The sequence below is a fragment of the Phasianus colchicus genome, chromosome 1 (assembly GCF_987193195.1).
Source record: "Phasianus colchicus chromosome 1, bPhaCol1.hap1.1, whole genome shotgun sequence".
NCBI classification, from domain to species: Eukaryota; Metazoa; Chordata; class Aves; order Galliformes; family Phasianidae; genus Phasianus; species Phasianus colchicus.
The window spans coordinates 64743300-64759981 of record NC_143436.1 but is presented as its reverse complement, the minus strand read 5'-3'; the positions used below and the strand labels follow the sequence as shown (position 1 = coordinate 64759981).

Sequence of the window (16682 nt, the reverse complement as noted above, 5' to 3'; positions counted from 1 at the left end):
CACTCTGTTTACAGAACCAAGCTCTTTATCCATCTTTTAAGAAAGATTCTGGTTTACAAAATACTTTTCTCAAGGGGTAGATGCTGATCTTCTTGACATCTTGCAGGACAGCCTGAGGTCTAACTGAAAGGCAGAATATGTGAAGCCCCCTGTTATTTTTTATCTTTTTTTCTAATTTGATCACAAAAAGAACTCTTCTTTAATTTCCATTTAAATCATACCAGATAAAATGTGCACTGTAATAAACCTGTTTATGTTGGCAATTAAACCTGTTTATGTTGGCAATTACTGAGAATAGAGATTTCTAATAGCCGATGCTGAAATAGACATGAAAAGATTTAGGATACTGTGCAAACAAGATTTACAGTGAAACATAATCTAGAAAGAAAAGCAAAAGAAGACACTTAATCCACAGATTATTTCCTTGGGTCGAAACTGGAAGTTACTACCTCACTCTACCTCTACTGCAACATGTAAGAGGAATGAACAGGCTAAAAATATAGAGATTTAAGAGATTTTATAAGCAATACTCAAGTCACTTAAAATGGCAGTCTTCTTACCTCTCAGTAAGTGGTTTGCCCCTGTAAAATGATGAGCATTATAAGGGTTTGAACCTGTCGAGTGTAAGTATATTTGGATGACAAAATATAATTAATTTGCTATATGTTCGCTCTGATGACATGAGAAATGTTAGAAAAATAATTGTTAGCTTTCCCCAGACTTAGGTTTGGGACCTCAAACTGCCTATCACACATAATTAAATTATTTCTTTTATGCAGCTAAGCATCTTTAATTAACATTCATTAGTTAACCCAGCTAACACTAGTTAGCCTGTCATTTACTTTTCCAGGTATTTTTACACATAGCCATAGGCTAAAAAATCTATAAAGAAAAAGAACAACAGCTTTGTAAGAAGGCAGTGGCCTGAGAAAGCAAGCATCTTGCTCAACAGAGCATATATTTCTCAATGATATTTGCTGTGAGAAAGAATGATAAGAAATAGACCAGAGTAGGAAAGAAAAAAAAAAATCCTTTACGTCTTATTAAAACTGTTAGAAAAATGTTTGAAGAGGAATGTCATTAGGGTGGAAAAGAATTAACATGACTTAAGGTTACACCAGACTAAATCCAGGTGATTAATAGCTTGATTTTCAAATTTGCTGAGCATTGTATTTCCAAGTTGCTGACTTCAAATGAATTTTGGGTACTCAGAGTTTCTGTAAATGAGGTCCTCAGTGACTTTTCCGGGTCACCCCAAAGAAGCTGATGACAAAGCTGAGAACAGATACTACTCTCCAAAGCCCCAGTTCATAATTCTACAGTAACCCCAGGAGACAAAACTTCAGTGTTTTAAGAAAGACCATTATGTCTAAAATCAGCACTATGTTATGTTGGTCCTTCTCTGTATAAATAGTACAGACATTTCCACCTAAAAAACTCATAATTTAAAGACATTTTACAGAAGGAATGCTAACTACACGAAACTGGAGTTTCATGAAACTATGTACCATGATTTGGTACATAGATTATGCAGCAAAACAGATATCTATATGTTTGTTGGGAATAAGTAAGAACAACTATAGGAGCATATCAGTTACAGTCAAACACAGGACAAATACTCTGTTGCTCCTCTGTCATACAAAGTTCAATTTTCTCTATTTTATAATGCCTCTTCCTAATACTTGTCAGATTGAAGCAAGACAGTAGAACAGCCTTGGTCAATCAGAAAATTCATGACACTTATTCAAGCTCCACTTTTATAGAAAAAATTGGACATCAGCTTCTCAAGACAGTCTTAGAAAGACGTCAGTGCATTTTTACCTGTGATTTCACCAACGGCACCGCATGGAGTTTCTTGACTGCATTGGTAATTTCTCTCGTTTCCACGAAGCAGAGGACACTGCAGATTGCTTTAGCTACTTCAATCACATTATCAACTTTATGTGGCTGATAGCAGAAAAAGAAAAGAAAAAATGAACAGCATTAATCTGGCTATGTTTAAATTGTCAGTGATCAATAGTTCTCTAAGAAGACCAATTGTCTTTCACAAAACGTACCTTGTGGAAAACTGAGAAATTTGGCATCTAGGACTGATCTGGAGGCAAAATTATTGTTTGTCTGAACTTCATGATTGTAGAAGCATTCTAAAGAAACTTCTAAGAAAACTTGAACCCAAATGATGCACAAACTTCCTGATATTTTTATGATACTGTGATTTTATCCCCATTATTGTCTCGTACCCGTCTCTGTGAGAGACAGCAGAGATCTATGTTCCTTCTAAAAATAGAGGCTGAGTGGGAAGCTGAACAGTTTGACACCTTTGGACTGAGCAGTTCTGTAACTGGCTTTTCTGTGAAACATATAGAGATCAAACTACTAAATATTATTAATAAATACAGATATGTACATATTGTTACATTTAAAAAATCCCTACAGGAATAATATCAGAAGTACACTGGGGAATTTTTAAACAAATCTGAATCGTAAAAAAAAAGAAAATGCCATCTTAATAAGTATCAAGTACCCTATGTTCAGGAAAATAAACAAAAAATTAATGTGTTTACTGAACAGTTATATGACTTCCTTAAATTTTGGAATACATTCTCTGAAAAAGCAGATGTTTTTCTATAAAATATTCTCCATGTTTCCATACTGATAAACATTCTTTTCAGTTAGCTACAGCATGTCAAAGTCCTGATAAAGCCATTTCTCTAACTCAGCCATTTCATGCTTGAAAAGGGGAAGCTGTACCAATATAAATTTGGTTTTCAAGCTTAAGTTCTATATCCAGACTGTAATGAGAAGGTTAGAACCTGTCATTAATACAAATATAAAAAATATTGAGGCTATTAACCCCATATTTAACTGCGCTGGGCAGAAATAAAGCATGAATGAATTACATAAATTATCTTGCAATATTTAGTGGTCAGAATTCTTTTAAATATAAGGTTGGTGTGTTGGTTGAGTATAGGTGACATTTCTGAAACAAAATATTATTTTTTTTACCATATTTTTCAAAAAAAATCCATACCTCAGCATAATGAATTAAAACTGATTTCTTTCCAGTCTAAACCCTCAAAATCCAGTTGGCACATCAATCAGAAACTCAGATCATGGAAGTATTTGGTTTCTTCTGAGGTTTAAATTTTGCGTGAAATATTATAGCTAAGATTTCCTTTAAGGATATAACATTCAACTGGCAGCCCACAGTACTCTTTTTTAACTCTTATGAGTTTTTCTGCCTAAACCTAACTTTGCAAACAATTTCAAGCAATATATACATCTCTCAAGGATGCAGACAGTTGCCTGGGAGTTTGCAAAATCAAGGACAAATATTGCAGATACACAGTGTGTTATATCTGCACTAATTTCAAATATTATACTGCCAACCCAAATGATAGTCATTTCATTTACAGATTCCTTGACCCTTAGAAACAGTCACCTGTGATATTTTAAATTTGTAACATTTTCTTCTTAATCTCAAAACAAGTTTTCTTAAGAGAATTTATATTCTTCTGAAGTCAGTTTGAATAGCCTTAATTAAAAGTTCTCTTTAATCACATTTGCAGCAGATTAATAATTAGATACCTTTCACAAAGAAGGTAATGCTTTTTTGGTATAACAGGCTGAGAACAAATACCTCATTTTGCAAAACATGCTCCACTTCACCTCTATATTTCCTTAGAGCTGCGACAAGGTTCTGTCTGGAAATAAGAAAAAAGAAAATAACACAAAATTAATAGCAATTGGATTAAAAGATATTTTTTTTTCACCCTCTACATTTTAAAAGTCAAAAATAGCTTAACTGACAGTGATTTTTTGTTGATACAGAATAAGGACAAGTATTTAAGTAGATGTCAAGTAGTCTTGAGCCTGGTTCTCTGTGGTTGTGGTGGACATTTGCCAGGGTATAGATGTAAAAGTTCTCCTTTACAAAGAGGGCGTATGTTTCATAGTGAAAGAACTCTCAGAGTGATTTGCTATTTAAGTGTCTACCTAACTCCAAATTCCATTTATTTCTACAAGGTTAAGCATGTGCTTAAATGTTACCTTGAAAGACGAACTTAATTATATGCTATTATGCCTCGCTTCTCAATCACTTCAGTCTGTAAAGCTGCAGAGTATCAGGACAAAACATCTGCAAAACACCTGGAGAAACACTACATTTCAAAAGCCTATACTAAGTAAGAAGTATAAAAATGTGTACTATAAAAAGGGCATGATAGTTACAGAATTCGTTAAACCTTATTTGCTTACAGTACTTAAGTTTACGTGCTCAAAATGTTTCACCAGCTGCATTTTCCATGCTATTACCACAGCCATGAATTTATTTTACACTGTCATTCAATCTAGTTCTGAAAACTGGTTTAACTCATATCAGTTCTGTAGGGTGACATCTGCAGCATGGTAGCCCCATGCCTCTGTCAAGCTACAGAAGTTACTACCAAGTCTGTATGAGCAGACTGCTGGGCCTCAAGCAAAGCTTCAATAAAATCTTTAGGGGTATGAATAAGAATGCAGATCTTTCTGCAGGACTGATGCTTTAGCTGTAAATCTTGCCATTTTAGAACTACCCATTCTAATTGCTGTCCACAAAAGATAAACAGAATTTTTCTTTCTAAGGAGCACTTGCGTCATTTTCTGTTTCTAATCACACCATGTTTTAAACAATGCAGTTCTAGTAGCTGTTTAAAATGATGTCTATGGGATCATCATGGCCAAAGTTACTGCACTGAGGAATGCACCTTCCTTTTCCCTTGACAGCTACCTCCAACTCTTCCTCTGTAGGGTGAGGTCTTCAGAAAATGGTAGGGAAACCTCAATTCACACTTCACATCCTGCCTCACCTATTCATTGGAAAAAGACTCCTTATTGACTCGATGGCACATGTGTAGTAGATTAAATACATGCATGTACTCATAGAAATGTAGAAACTTACGTTTATTTTCTTTCTAAATGATAAAAGATAACATTTATTTATATTGAGGTGCTACTTTCTCCCTGTCATTTTCACTCCTCTTTTAGTTCCAACTGTTTTTATGTTTGATGATTCTCTGTCATCGTAACACTTAGAGGGAATTTCCCACCCTTTGCAGACTGGTGTCTGAAATTATTTGATTACTTCAGAGCAAACATTACAGTTTGTAGAGGAATTGTGCATGTCCTTATGCATCTAAGTTGCTCAAAATGAGCTATGAGAGATTAGAATTGCAACCATGGCTTAAAGTATAGGTAGCATAGTATGTTGTTTGAGTTTCATTATATATTGTATTGCAAGAGGAGGAAAGATGAGGACATTCTACTGAAATCATCACGTACAGCACAAAAATTTCAGGTAGGCCTCCTCTGCACTAATACCAGAGTGCATTTCCCTGTAGATGCCTACTGTTTACATCCTCCTACAGATGGTTTTGCCTTTCCAGCTTTTTATTTGCAATCTGCAGTAGTCTTATCTAGCCAGGCAGTTTCTGCGCTGAGAAGCTGCCTGGCAATTCCTCCTGTAATCCTGTTAAATCATATCTAATACAAGTTGTTGCTTTGCTTTGACCAAGTCTCCAGGCATAATATCATTTTTATAGCATTATCCAGCTTGGAAGTAGTTCTGGACATATAAACTTGCCCTATAGTCTTGATGCACACATTTAAGCATATTTATTAGTGTGCTTGTTCTAATAATTTAAAAATAAAAAAGCATATATTTCCTTAGTCTTTTCTACTAGAGAGAATTTTCTACATAAAGCAGCCATAATTTCACATAACAAATAATTAAAAAAAAAAAATCCAACAACATGCAAGAGTGATCAAAACACCTCTACTGATACTATCTTGATCCTACTAGATAACTAATCACACTCACATTTTTATAAGTAATACTACATACTTAAACATCTATGACAGCTGTGCATTAATGTGGCAATGCTAACCAATCAATAAACATTCGCTGTTTCTTTGACACTAAGAAAATTTTGGATCTTTTAGCAAGATAATATACTACAACAGTTTTGAAAAGAAAAGGCAAAAAAAAAAGTAGAGAGATACAGTCTTCGACTCCAGCTGGTCTATATGCAAGGCATAAGACAGTTGTATACAGCATACGCTTATGGAATTCATTTTTCAATTTCTTGGCACCTGGTTTCCCATCTAAAAGGCAATTTATAACCATTCCAGCTAGCTGAGCTTTGCCTAAATGCATGCATCAGACTAAGCATCATGTTATAGTTACTGAAACCTGAATGTCAGTGTTTATGGGCCAAATTCAGCTTTGGGCCAGTGGGCTGCAGTTTGGTTAATGCACTCACAATTTACATTGTGTTGAATTTTAAAGCTATGAAAATCAGTGAGTTAAGACATGTAGGCACTGCTGGTTTTATATGTTCACGTTTACCTGTGAGAGCAAATCTGGTAATTTAGAAAGTAAGGTTTCAGTTTGTTCTTTTTACATTGCCTCAAAGCAGTTCAAACAGTTTTTCTTCTCTGCCAAGCCCTGCACCTGGGGAGGAACAGATCCATGCACCAATATATACTGGAAGCTGTCTGATCAGAAAGCAGCTTTGCATAAAAAGACCTAGAGAGTCCTCATGGACAGCATGCTGTACATGAGCCAACAATGTACCCTTGTGGCAAAAAGAGGCTAAATGTGTCTTGGGCTGCATCAGGAAAAGTATTGCCAGTGTCTCGTGGAAGGTGATCCTTCCCCTCTGCTCAGCACTGGCAAGTTGTGTGTCCAGTTCTGCACACTCCAGTAAGAGAGAGGTGGACATACTGGACAGATAGAGGACCTCAAAGATGTTCAAGAGACTGGAACATTTCTCACGAAGAAAGGCTGAGAGAGCTGGGACTGTTTAAGCTAGAGCACAGAACAGTGAGAGAAGAAGATTTAACCAATGAATTTAAATGAATGAATTTTCCCCAGGGGTCGGTGCTGGGGCCTGTCCTTTTCAATATCTTTATTGATGACCTGGATGAGGGCATTGAATTTACCCTCAGTAAGTTTGCAGATGACACCAAGTTGGCTGGAAGTGTCGATCTGCCTGGGGGTAGCGAGGCCCTACAGAGGCTGGATAGCTGGGCTGAAGCCAATGGGATGAGGTTTAATAAGACCAAATGCCGGGTCCTACATTTTGGCCACAGCAACCCCAAGCAACACTACAGGCTTGGGGCAGAGTGGCTAGAAGACTGTGTAGAGGAAATGGACCTGGGGGTGTTGGTTGACGCTCGGCTAAACATGAGCCAGCAGTGTGCCTGGGTGGCCAAGAAGGCCAATGGCATCCTGGCTTGTATCAGAAGTAGTGTGACCAGCAGGAGTAGGGAAGTAATTGTTCCCCTGTACTCAGCTCTGGTGAGGTCGCACCTTGAGTACTGTGTCCAGTTCTGGGCCCCTCACTGCAAGAAAGACGTTGAGGCCCTGGAGCGTGTTCAAAGACGGGCAACAAAGCTGGTGAGGGGTCTAGAGCACAGGCCTTATGAGGAGCGGCTGAGGGAGCTGGGATTGTTCAGTCTGGAGAAGAGGAGGCTCAGGGGAGACCTTATTGCTCTCTATAACTACCTGAAGGGAGGTTGTAGCGAGCTGGGGGTCGGCCTCTTCTCTCGTGTAACTGGTGATAGGACTATAGGGAATGGCTTCAAGCTGCGCCAGGGAAGATTCAGGCTGGATATTAGGAAATACTACTTCTCTGAAAGGGTGGTCAGGCACTGGAATGGGCTGCCCAGGGAGGTGGTGGAGTCACCAACCCTGGAGGTGTTCAAGGAACGTTTGGATGTTGTGCTGAGGGATATGGTTTAGTGAGAACCATTGGTGATAGGTGGATGGTTGGACTGGATGATCTTATAGGTCTTTTCCAACCTTAGTGATTCTGATTCTGTAAACACATTGGGAAGGTGCAAAGAAGACAGAGCCATGCTCTTTCCGGCAGTGTCTAGTGAGAGTTCAAAAAGCAAAGGGCACAAACTGCAACAGAAGGTGTACCATCTAAACACAGAGAAACTCTTTTTCATTGTGAAGGTGAAGGAGCACTGACACATTATCTGGAAAGGCTGTGAATTCTCCATCCTTGAAGATATGTCTCAGTGGTGTCCAGACAACACTTAATTAAAATCAATACAAAGAAGTGCCTACTCTTTCCTGTACTTTAACTTCCTGTTCCCTTATTCTTATATTGGAAGGTACAGTAAATGAGCCTTTCCTATGCATATTCTCTGTGCTCCTCAATTTTATTTATTCCATATCTATAAAATGCCCCTCTTTTTTATATATTATCAGGGTGAAGAACACTGTATCTCATTTGTTTCTTTAAATTAAAGGCATTTCGTACCTCTGAGTATCCTTGCTACCCTTTTCTCCACTTTTTCAAGTTGTATTACAACACATTTAAAATAGAAGAATCAGAACTGCCAACAGTGTTCTAGATAAATCGATACTGCGCCAAAATATTGTTCTTTTTTGTTTGTTTGCTTTAATTCTTTTAATAATAATTTCCATCATTAGTTTTATCTTATTTACAACTGCTGTGCGCCAAGCTGACATTCAGAACTATTAATTATAACCCCAAGAACTCATTCCTGGTGGTAAAATTCAGCTAAAAGCCTGTGACTTCTTATGTGAATTTAACACTGTTTTCTTCCTATCTACATTTATCATCTCAAAATTTCACAGAATCACAGAATAGGCAGGGTTGGAAGGGACCTCAAGGATCATGAATCTCCAACCCCCCTGCCACATGCAGGACCACCAGCCTCCACATTTAATACTAGACCAGGCTGCCCAGGGCCCCATCCAACCTGGCCTTGAACACCTCCAGGGATGGGGCATCCACAACCTCTCTGGGCGGCCTGTTCCAGCACCTCAGCATTCTCACAGTAAAGAACTTCCCCTGACATCCAACCTAAATCTTCCCTCCCTCAACTTAAAACCATTTCCCTTTGTCCTGCAGTTATCTACCCTTTCACATTTCATCTGCCATTTTATCAATTTTATCACGCACACAACTCAGTATTGTAAAATCCTTCTACAAATCACCACAGGCAACTGCTGTGCACATTATGGTTAGCAAACTTTTGTCACTTAGCTATTAACTCTTTTTTTTTTTTTTCTCATATAAATTAGAAATGCAGTCAACAGTACTGGGTCTGACTGCAGATCTTTCTGGATCATCACTGTTGGAAAATATTTTCTCTGAACTACCAACAATCCATGGGACAAGCAGAACTCGTGGTTGAAGAGAATATTTATTGCCCGCGCTATCAGTTATTCATTGCTCAACTGCATCAGAGGAAATCTTGTGAAACATAGTTGTTTTGCAGCTCAACATCTTTTATTACACATCCTCTCTGAAGACCTTCTTTGCAATAAAAAAGGTCACATAATTTACATGACAAGAAATAAAGCAGTGAATAAGCAGTGCATATATAGACTGTATAATTAGTTTGATCTCCATATAGCAACAAACCAGAATGGAAATTTGAGCCATGCTCCTAGGAAACCAGATGGGTATTCAGTAAGTACCAAACATTCTCCTTGGACAACCTACAGCTGGGTTTCTCCTTCATCTGTTAAATGACAGTTGTGGCACCTAACTTCCTTGGTGAAGTACTTTATGACATATTGATGAAAAACACTACAAAAAGCATTAAACAGCACTTCTTTCTAAGTTTTTGAAGCAGATTATAATGAAAGCTGAATGAGGAATCTATCTCACTTAGTGCTTATCCTGGCAGGTTAGATTTAGAGTCAGACGCACTTTGAGTAGAAAGTTAAAAATTTGTTATAGCTAGCATGAACAATACAATACAAAAAATACAATAAACAATACAATACAATAAAATATCACTGAACGGTGAAACTACAAGGATAATGAAAAGAAACTTATTATTTTCAGTGTTTACTCTTAAAATCCTCTCTGTCAATTCCATGAAAGTTTGAGAAACATGAAAACTCCACTGAAACTCTCAACAACATGAAAGGGGTAGAATGGGGAAAAATTTTTGTAGATCTAAATACAATTGTTGACTTTTCTTCAGCAATCAGTAATGTCTGAAAAGAAAATTCTGAAAATACAGAATCAGCTTGCTTTTTCTTTAGCATCATTCCTATGCTCAGCAGGTCTTGGAATTGCCCTCTGGGGTCAGGAGAATCACTACCAATACAAATAATTATAAACAGAAATAATATAAAATGCCAGTGTTCTTACCGAGTCAGTCTCCAAGCACAAGTATATTCTAACAGCTCATTCACACTGAACTGTCCTTGGTCATCCTCGTGCTGTGGCAGAGAAGCATATAATGAGATACAGAATTACAATAGGATGAATGTACATTGGACAGATTTTCTTAGTATTTTCCAAACTCAACAAACTCTTTTAGGAATCCCTTCCTTCCAAGATGCATTGGTCTTTCAGGAGATTTAGTGTGGTAGTTCCATCATATTACACTGGCTAATGATAGATAGCAGACCAAGCCATATTGTCACATTAGTTTCTTCTGTCTACATATAAATGAAGACTGCAGTTGGGCCTCAATAAACCCTGCCTCTGCACTCCTTTTACAGATAGAAAAAAGCATTATTTTGCAACATATTATATACAAGTAATGAAGCAGAAATTAGTTTATATCAACTACCTCTCTACTGCTCATTTTTTCAGAGAGAACAGGATGGAGAACATCTGTTCCATCCTTTGCAACCTCTCTGAAGAGACTTCTCTCACTGAAGGGTTACAGAGATGATTACTAGACTAAAGCATCTTGAGAGAAGAGAGGCTGAGGTGGGACTCGGTTCAGTCTGGAGAAGAGAAAGCTCAGGAGGGACCTTATCAATGTGTACAAATATGTGGTGGGAGGAAATAAAGGCAAGGGATCCAGACTTTTCTCAGTAGTACTTGCTAGCAGAACAAGAGAAACAGGACACAAATTAAAACACATGAAACACTATCTTAACAGAGGTAAAAGAATACTGCAAGAGTGGCCAAGGTCTGGAAGATGTTGCCCTGAGAGGTTATAGAGTAGGTCAGAATATCTGCTGAGATATTCAGAACCTGACCAGGTATAGTTCACAGGTGCTAGCTGGGAATTCTGCTTGAGCAAGGGGTTTGGACTACATCATCTCAAGAGACCCCTTCCAGCCTAAACAATTCTCTGAATTTGCATTAACACATTCTGCTCAACAAATCTGTTTCTCTTCAGATAAAGTCTCTTCTCCAGCCCCACACATTTGCTTCCTTTGATGCCTATGGACGAAGCTCAGCCCATGCCAAGCATATACTATCAGTTTATTAGGTCATCACCATGTCCTGAAAAATCTGCCCTTCTTCTGACTGATGGTTGAATCTAGATCTTTATAACCCATACGGCAAAGTTGCTGAGAAGCTTGTGACAAGTTTGACCTCAGATTACAAAGGGAGTGATAGTTATGAATAGTTATAACCTTTTGAAGGGGTGAGAGAGAGAAGAATCAAATAAGAAAACAGAAGCAGGAGAGTAGAACAGCCCATAGGCACTTATTGGTGAAGAGCTTAATGTGAATTAATTCACACTAATTCTGCTTTGGATTGCTAGGTAGATGTTTAGTAAAAGTACTAAGGCTGGAGATATAGATCAAGCCTGAGAAACAGCAAATTTCCTCTTTGCTCTCATACAGTAGGAAGGCTAAAGGACAGGGAGGGTTGAACTTGGAAACACGACGTACAGTGAAGAATTGAGCCCTGAAGCTTAGAGAGAAATTAGATATATGATTGATATGAGCCCAGAAGCTTTAGGGGATCTAATAGTCCACCATAAAGGGTGAGTAATGTGAATTATTTAGTAACTAAGTACCTAATACATGAAAGGGCTGTCAAAATATGAATATGCTTTTGTGACATTAAACTACAACATTACTAGAGATTTCTATAAAGTAACATATTCCAAAGATGAAAATTCTGAGGGATTCTACAGATCACAGGTCAAATTCTCTCCAAGAATAAACACAGATTAAAACTATAGCTGTACGTACATATAACAATCCGTGATGGAACAAAAAACTCTACTGCATCTAAAAATTCCCGAAGTGTACATCTTTAAAAAGGCTCATATTAGTTCCCCATATTTTTGTATCTGAGTGAGAAAAAAATATTTTTCATAAACTGCCTCTAATGCAGTGACTTTCAAATACATTTTACAACCATTAAAGGTGCACATTCCAGAGAACAGCAGCAACAAAACTGAATTTGTGAGCTCGGTGTAGACTACCTCAGGTCCTTCAGTTTGCTGTGGCTAGAGTGGGTCTCAGTACATCCAGGAATATCTATGAGGCTGGGTCCATAGCAAAAATAAATACTGCGGCTTTTGTCTGGACCAGACAGACCTGCTGGTGTCCATGCTTGCAAGCAGAATCTCTTCTTTCTATTACAAATGCTCTCTCACAAGCCGGAGGAAAAATTTGGGTCTATTACTTATGCCAGCTCAAGAGCTGGTCATGCTCTTCACTATTATTAGTAACCTGAAGTATCTGTATGGCCTGAAGCTTTCACAGCCATGTCAGATATCATAAAGGAGTGATCAATAATTCACTTGAACATATCTTAAAATGTCACCCTTCCTGGTTAAACCCTATTGTATGTTAATAATTACAGTTCCACAAATCCTTTGTGACAGTACATTTTTTCTAATGGCCAGAACACTGCTAATTTGTCTTCCAAGTTTGCTATTTGTCTGAAATAATTCTTGACAGACTATGTTTGTTTGTTTGTTCATAATCATTCTATGTGGTAATTGTAAGTCTTTGTGAAACGTGAAATGTCAGGAGCTGCTCTCTCTCTGCTCCTGGCCTCCACAATGCATTGCTGTGTATTAAACCTCATTTTCAGACCTGTCAAACTGCAACAGAGATGAAGGAGGCTTTGAGCTTGCTAATAGGACATGGACATTTTTGCAGTTGCACAGTATCAGTGGATACTTAAATAAAAGAAAATGGTTCCACTCTAATTAAGGTACTACACTGTCCCTCAATGACATAAATACGTAAATAAAGGGGAAGAAAAACTTATGATGAACCACTGACTTCACTTTCCTCAGAGTGTTCACACAACTCATTAATCTTGGTAAAACATTAACACCAAAAACACTGATAAATGTACATTAAAAAATGTGGGGAAAAAAATCTACAAGGTGAAGAATTTCCCACTCCTGTCAAGAGACGCTCTTTGTCCCTCTACATGGAATGAAACTGAGCTTCAATATTTTTATATAATACAAAGATAACCTTATGCCTTCTGCACAAGTTCTGCTTGGAATTGTGTGGGAATCTGGCATTTTGGTGTCTTAAATGAGTTTTGTTTAAGAGCAGTAAGGCTGTAAATCTTATGACTGAAAAGCAAACAAACAAATTCAAATTAAAGGTCATGCACTAGCTCAAAAGTCTGTGATTCCAAGTAAAGCTTCAGGCCAAATTTCTTGCTTGCAACTGCTCGGTTCAAAACAATTTCCTCTCTATGAATATATCATAATACAGAAAGTTAGCTTCCCACAGAATGAAAGGAAGAAAATATTCACCTTAACAAGTACATTTTTTCAGCTGAATTCACAAAAGAATTGCAAACAGTTACCGTCCAAAGACTGTAAACAATTTTTAAAAAAATTAATTGCACGTTACTTACAGGCAGCTTATTATACTGGTTTTCAAGAAAAATAGTGAACTACTTATTTGCATATACACATAGAAATTTTAAACTCTGCATCCAAGATATTCACAATGTAAAGTATGTCTTAATAAGCACTGCAGTGTTGGTGTAGAGTTCTGATTCCCTAGCACACAAATTAAGATTTTAATCCTTAGAAGAGAATCCTGTATATATATATCATCAGGTTCCAGAGCAAATAATTCTGAGAATCTATACTAACAGCAGATCCATATGCAGCAAACAAGAGATTTGTTCTATTTTTATTTTTTTTCATTTGAATACAGAGCATTTTATAGAGAATCAATCACTGGTTTGTTAGTCTGAAAAAGAGTTTGCTGGCAAGTTGTTTGCAGCCTCCACTTTTCAGTGCATTTATGTTCAAAATACCTTCAGTATATCACGTATGCATGTAAGTAGCAAAAAGTCTTTGTATCAAATTTCTAATTCATATCTCTTTTTTTCTCACACAGAAAATACTGGAGACTACCAGCTACTCAGCAGAAGGGTCCATAATGCCTTATTCCATTTCACAGAGATGCTGACAGAAAAGAGGATCTTTCTGCCACTGCATAGACTTAGATGTGTCTGTAATTATACTTAATCAGATTTGTTTGGCAGCATGATATGGAAAAAAGAATTAAAGATTTTTTCCCACCTCTTAATACAGGTTGTATTGTCACAAATCTAACACCAAGAAAGGACCATAACCACTATTTAAGTTTACTACCCAGTTAAAACAGACAATAGAAATTAGTGATTCCTGCCTCGATTTCAACAACAGTTATATGACAATAAGGTATTACACATGCCTTCACAAAAAAAATACTCATTCCAAAGTAACCAGATGTGTTATTTTTACTGCTGTAATATGAGGATAGGCTGAAAAAGGACACACAAGATGGGCACCACTTCACTCCCTTCCAAAGGCATATGTAAACATCAACTAATTTACTCTAGATTGAGAATAAGAAATTGGCAGTCGATTGATCTGAATCATTTTTGAAGAAGTGACCTGGTGATGAAAACTCCTGTATTTCCTAATATTACTTTCTTCTTGGGCAATGGTCTACCAAGAAGAACCAATGCTCCTTCCAAATAAATAATTAAGTGAATAATATTGACAGTGAATAGTGCCAATAATTTAAGCCATAACTTTACAAATTAGCACTAGATTATTCTGTGATTATTTATTGAATATTAGAAGTGTTAACTAGAAGAAGAAAAAAATATACATATGGCTTCACAATAGTCCTTTCTTAATGATTCACATAACATATATTGAACTTGATGTTTATCTAAGTGACATTTACAAGTTAAAAAAATGTCCCTTTTATTTTTGGTCAGGTATGCATCACCTAACTCATATTTTGACAGACCCAGAGTGATAGCACACCTATTCAAAGCAGGTAATTGGAACCATCTGTGAAGAGAATCAGTGCTGTCAGTGAAAACTGTCCAGAACATCAAAGTTCCTGCTGTACTGCAAACTTTGCGTTAGAGGTAATTCAAGGCAGTCCACTGGGAATAAAACTCACATTTATTAGCATAAATCAGTGTCATTAAAGTTCAGCAATCTGTTTCAAAAGCTACGTAATCTCAAATAACCTGAATACGAATCTCTCTGAATTTAAACTGATAAAATGATGTTTTCTCTAAGGGCATATGCATGTGTACAAACACACACACACACACACACTCTAAGGCACCTCACACATGCACAAACATGTATTGTAATTCCAGCTTTCATCAGCCTTTGGTTTCAGTGATAGTGACCAGAATCCAAATCCATTTTTTCCCTTGTTATATTTCAAAACATAGAAAGACCAATATAAAATAATGTGTCCTTAACAAACTGAAATCATTAGCATCATTAAAGTCTAATAAAAATGATTTTTTTTTTCTAAAAAGATTGCATCTAATCTTTTTCAGCTGTGCATTCTCTACAGTGACACATTAGATGTAAACACAAGAGCAGAGCAGAGAGATTTCCCTGTATGTTTCAACAAGAGTTTGGCAATAAAATATGTATAAACAGAAAAGCAAATAATCTCTTTAATTATTACTGCAGGTTGCTACAAAAAAGGATTGGTGTGACTTTATTCCTTTAGGCACGCTGAAAGAAAGAGGATGAAAAAAAGCAGACTTACTGTTCGAGCCAAACTTTGCTTCAAATTTGTAGTGCTGTGTAGATGAAGAAGAATGTCAGTGGTTGCCTTGCGAAGACTCTCATGGCTGCCCAAACTATGATTACTACAGTTTGGGGAGGAAAACAAATGGTTATCTCTGCTTATTATTCCTATTACTTTCCTATCTCTCATTCTCCTAAAAGAACAGGTGGAATACACTCTCAGTGCAAAGCAAATTGAATGACATAAAAATCAGTGCCTGGCGTCTACATCTGTGCAGACTGATGGAGTTTGGTTCTGGCTTATTCTCCTGTGAAACACTTTATAAATAATTGCTTGGTTATATCTTCAACCATCGATTTCTATAAAAGAACAACAATGAAACAGAAAGAATATTCTAAACAAACTGCATTGTACTCCCAAACTTTAAGACTATTAATGTATTCTTCAATCCCAAATTAGGGCAACTGTACAAAGTATCTTGGTTATACATGCACCACCGTAGGATGATTTGCAATATTTTAGACCCAAGCTGAAAATCAAATATTAACTATAGGCTTAGAAATCACATACGTTAAGATAGGTGGCCTCTGATTCTCAAAGAAATCTAAGTTCTACCAGTTTGCAGCTCGCATAAAGACAGTAAAAGAAGCTGCAAGTCAATTTTCTATCTCATCAAATCATTTGCCAGCTAAAGTCAGACACAGACATCTACTCACTAAGATGGAGTGGTTATGGAGTGATTTCTACAATGTACTCTGCCGGACAGGCACACTTTAATTGGCAGGTAAGTTCTTTTTTTCTTATTTGCCTCATCAGAGCAGCTTTTAGTCCACTTGTGACTTAGAAGAAGTTGCCAAGATAATACAGCTTTAGTTTATCACTATCAAAATTGCTTGGAACAGAA

The 16682-nt window shown here is 37.0% G+C and overlaps 1 protein-coding gene across 2 annotated transcripts in view; it reads right to left on the bottom strand.

The window, feature by feature from the left end:
* Positions 1-16682, bottom strand: part of PIK3C2G (phosphatidylinositol-4-phosphate 3-kinase catalytic subunit type 2 gamma) — a 286035-nt gene that overhangs the window by 162933 nt on the left and 106420 nt on the right. For both annotated transcript variants that reach the window (XM_090145886.1, XM_090145891.1), the window contains exons 6-9: positions 15797-15899; positions 10188-10258; positions 3641-3704; positions 1822-1947 (exon numbers count right to left, since the gene is read on the bottom strand). In XM_090145886.1, the coding sequence (XP_090002012.1) occupies positions 1822-1947; positions 3641-3704; positions 10188-10258; positions 15797-15899 (364 nt within the window). The remainder of the gene's footprint in view (positions 1-1821; positions 1948-3640; positions 3705-10187; positions 10259-15796; positions 15900-16682) is intronic.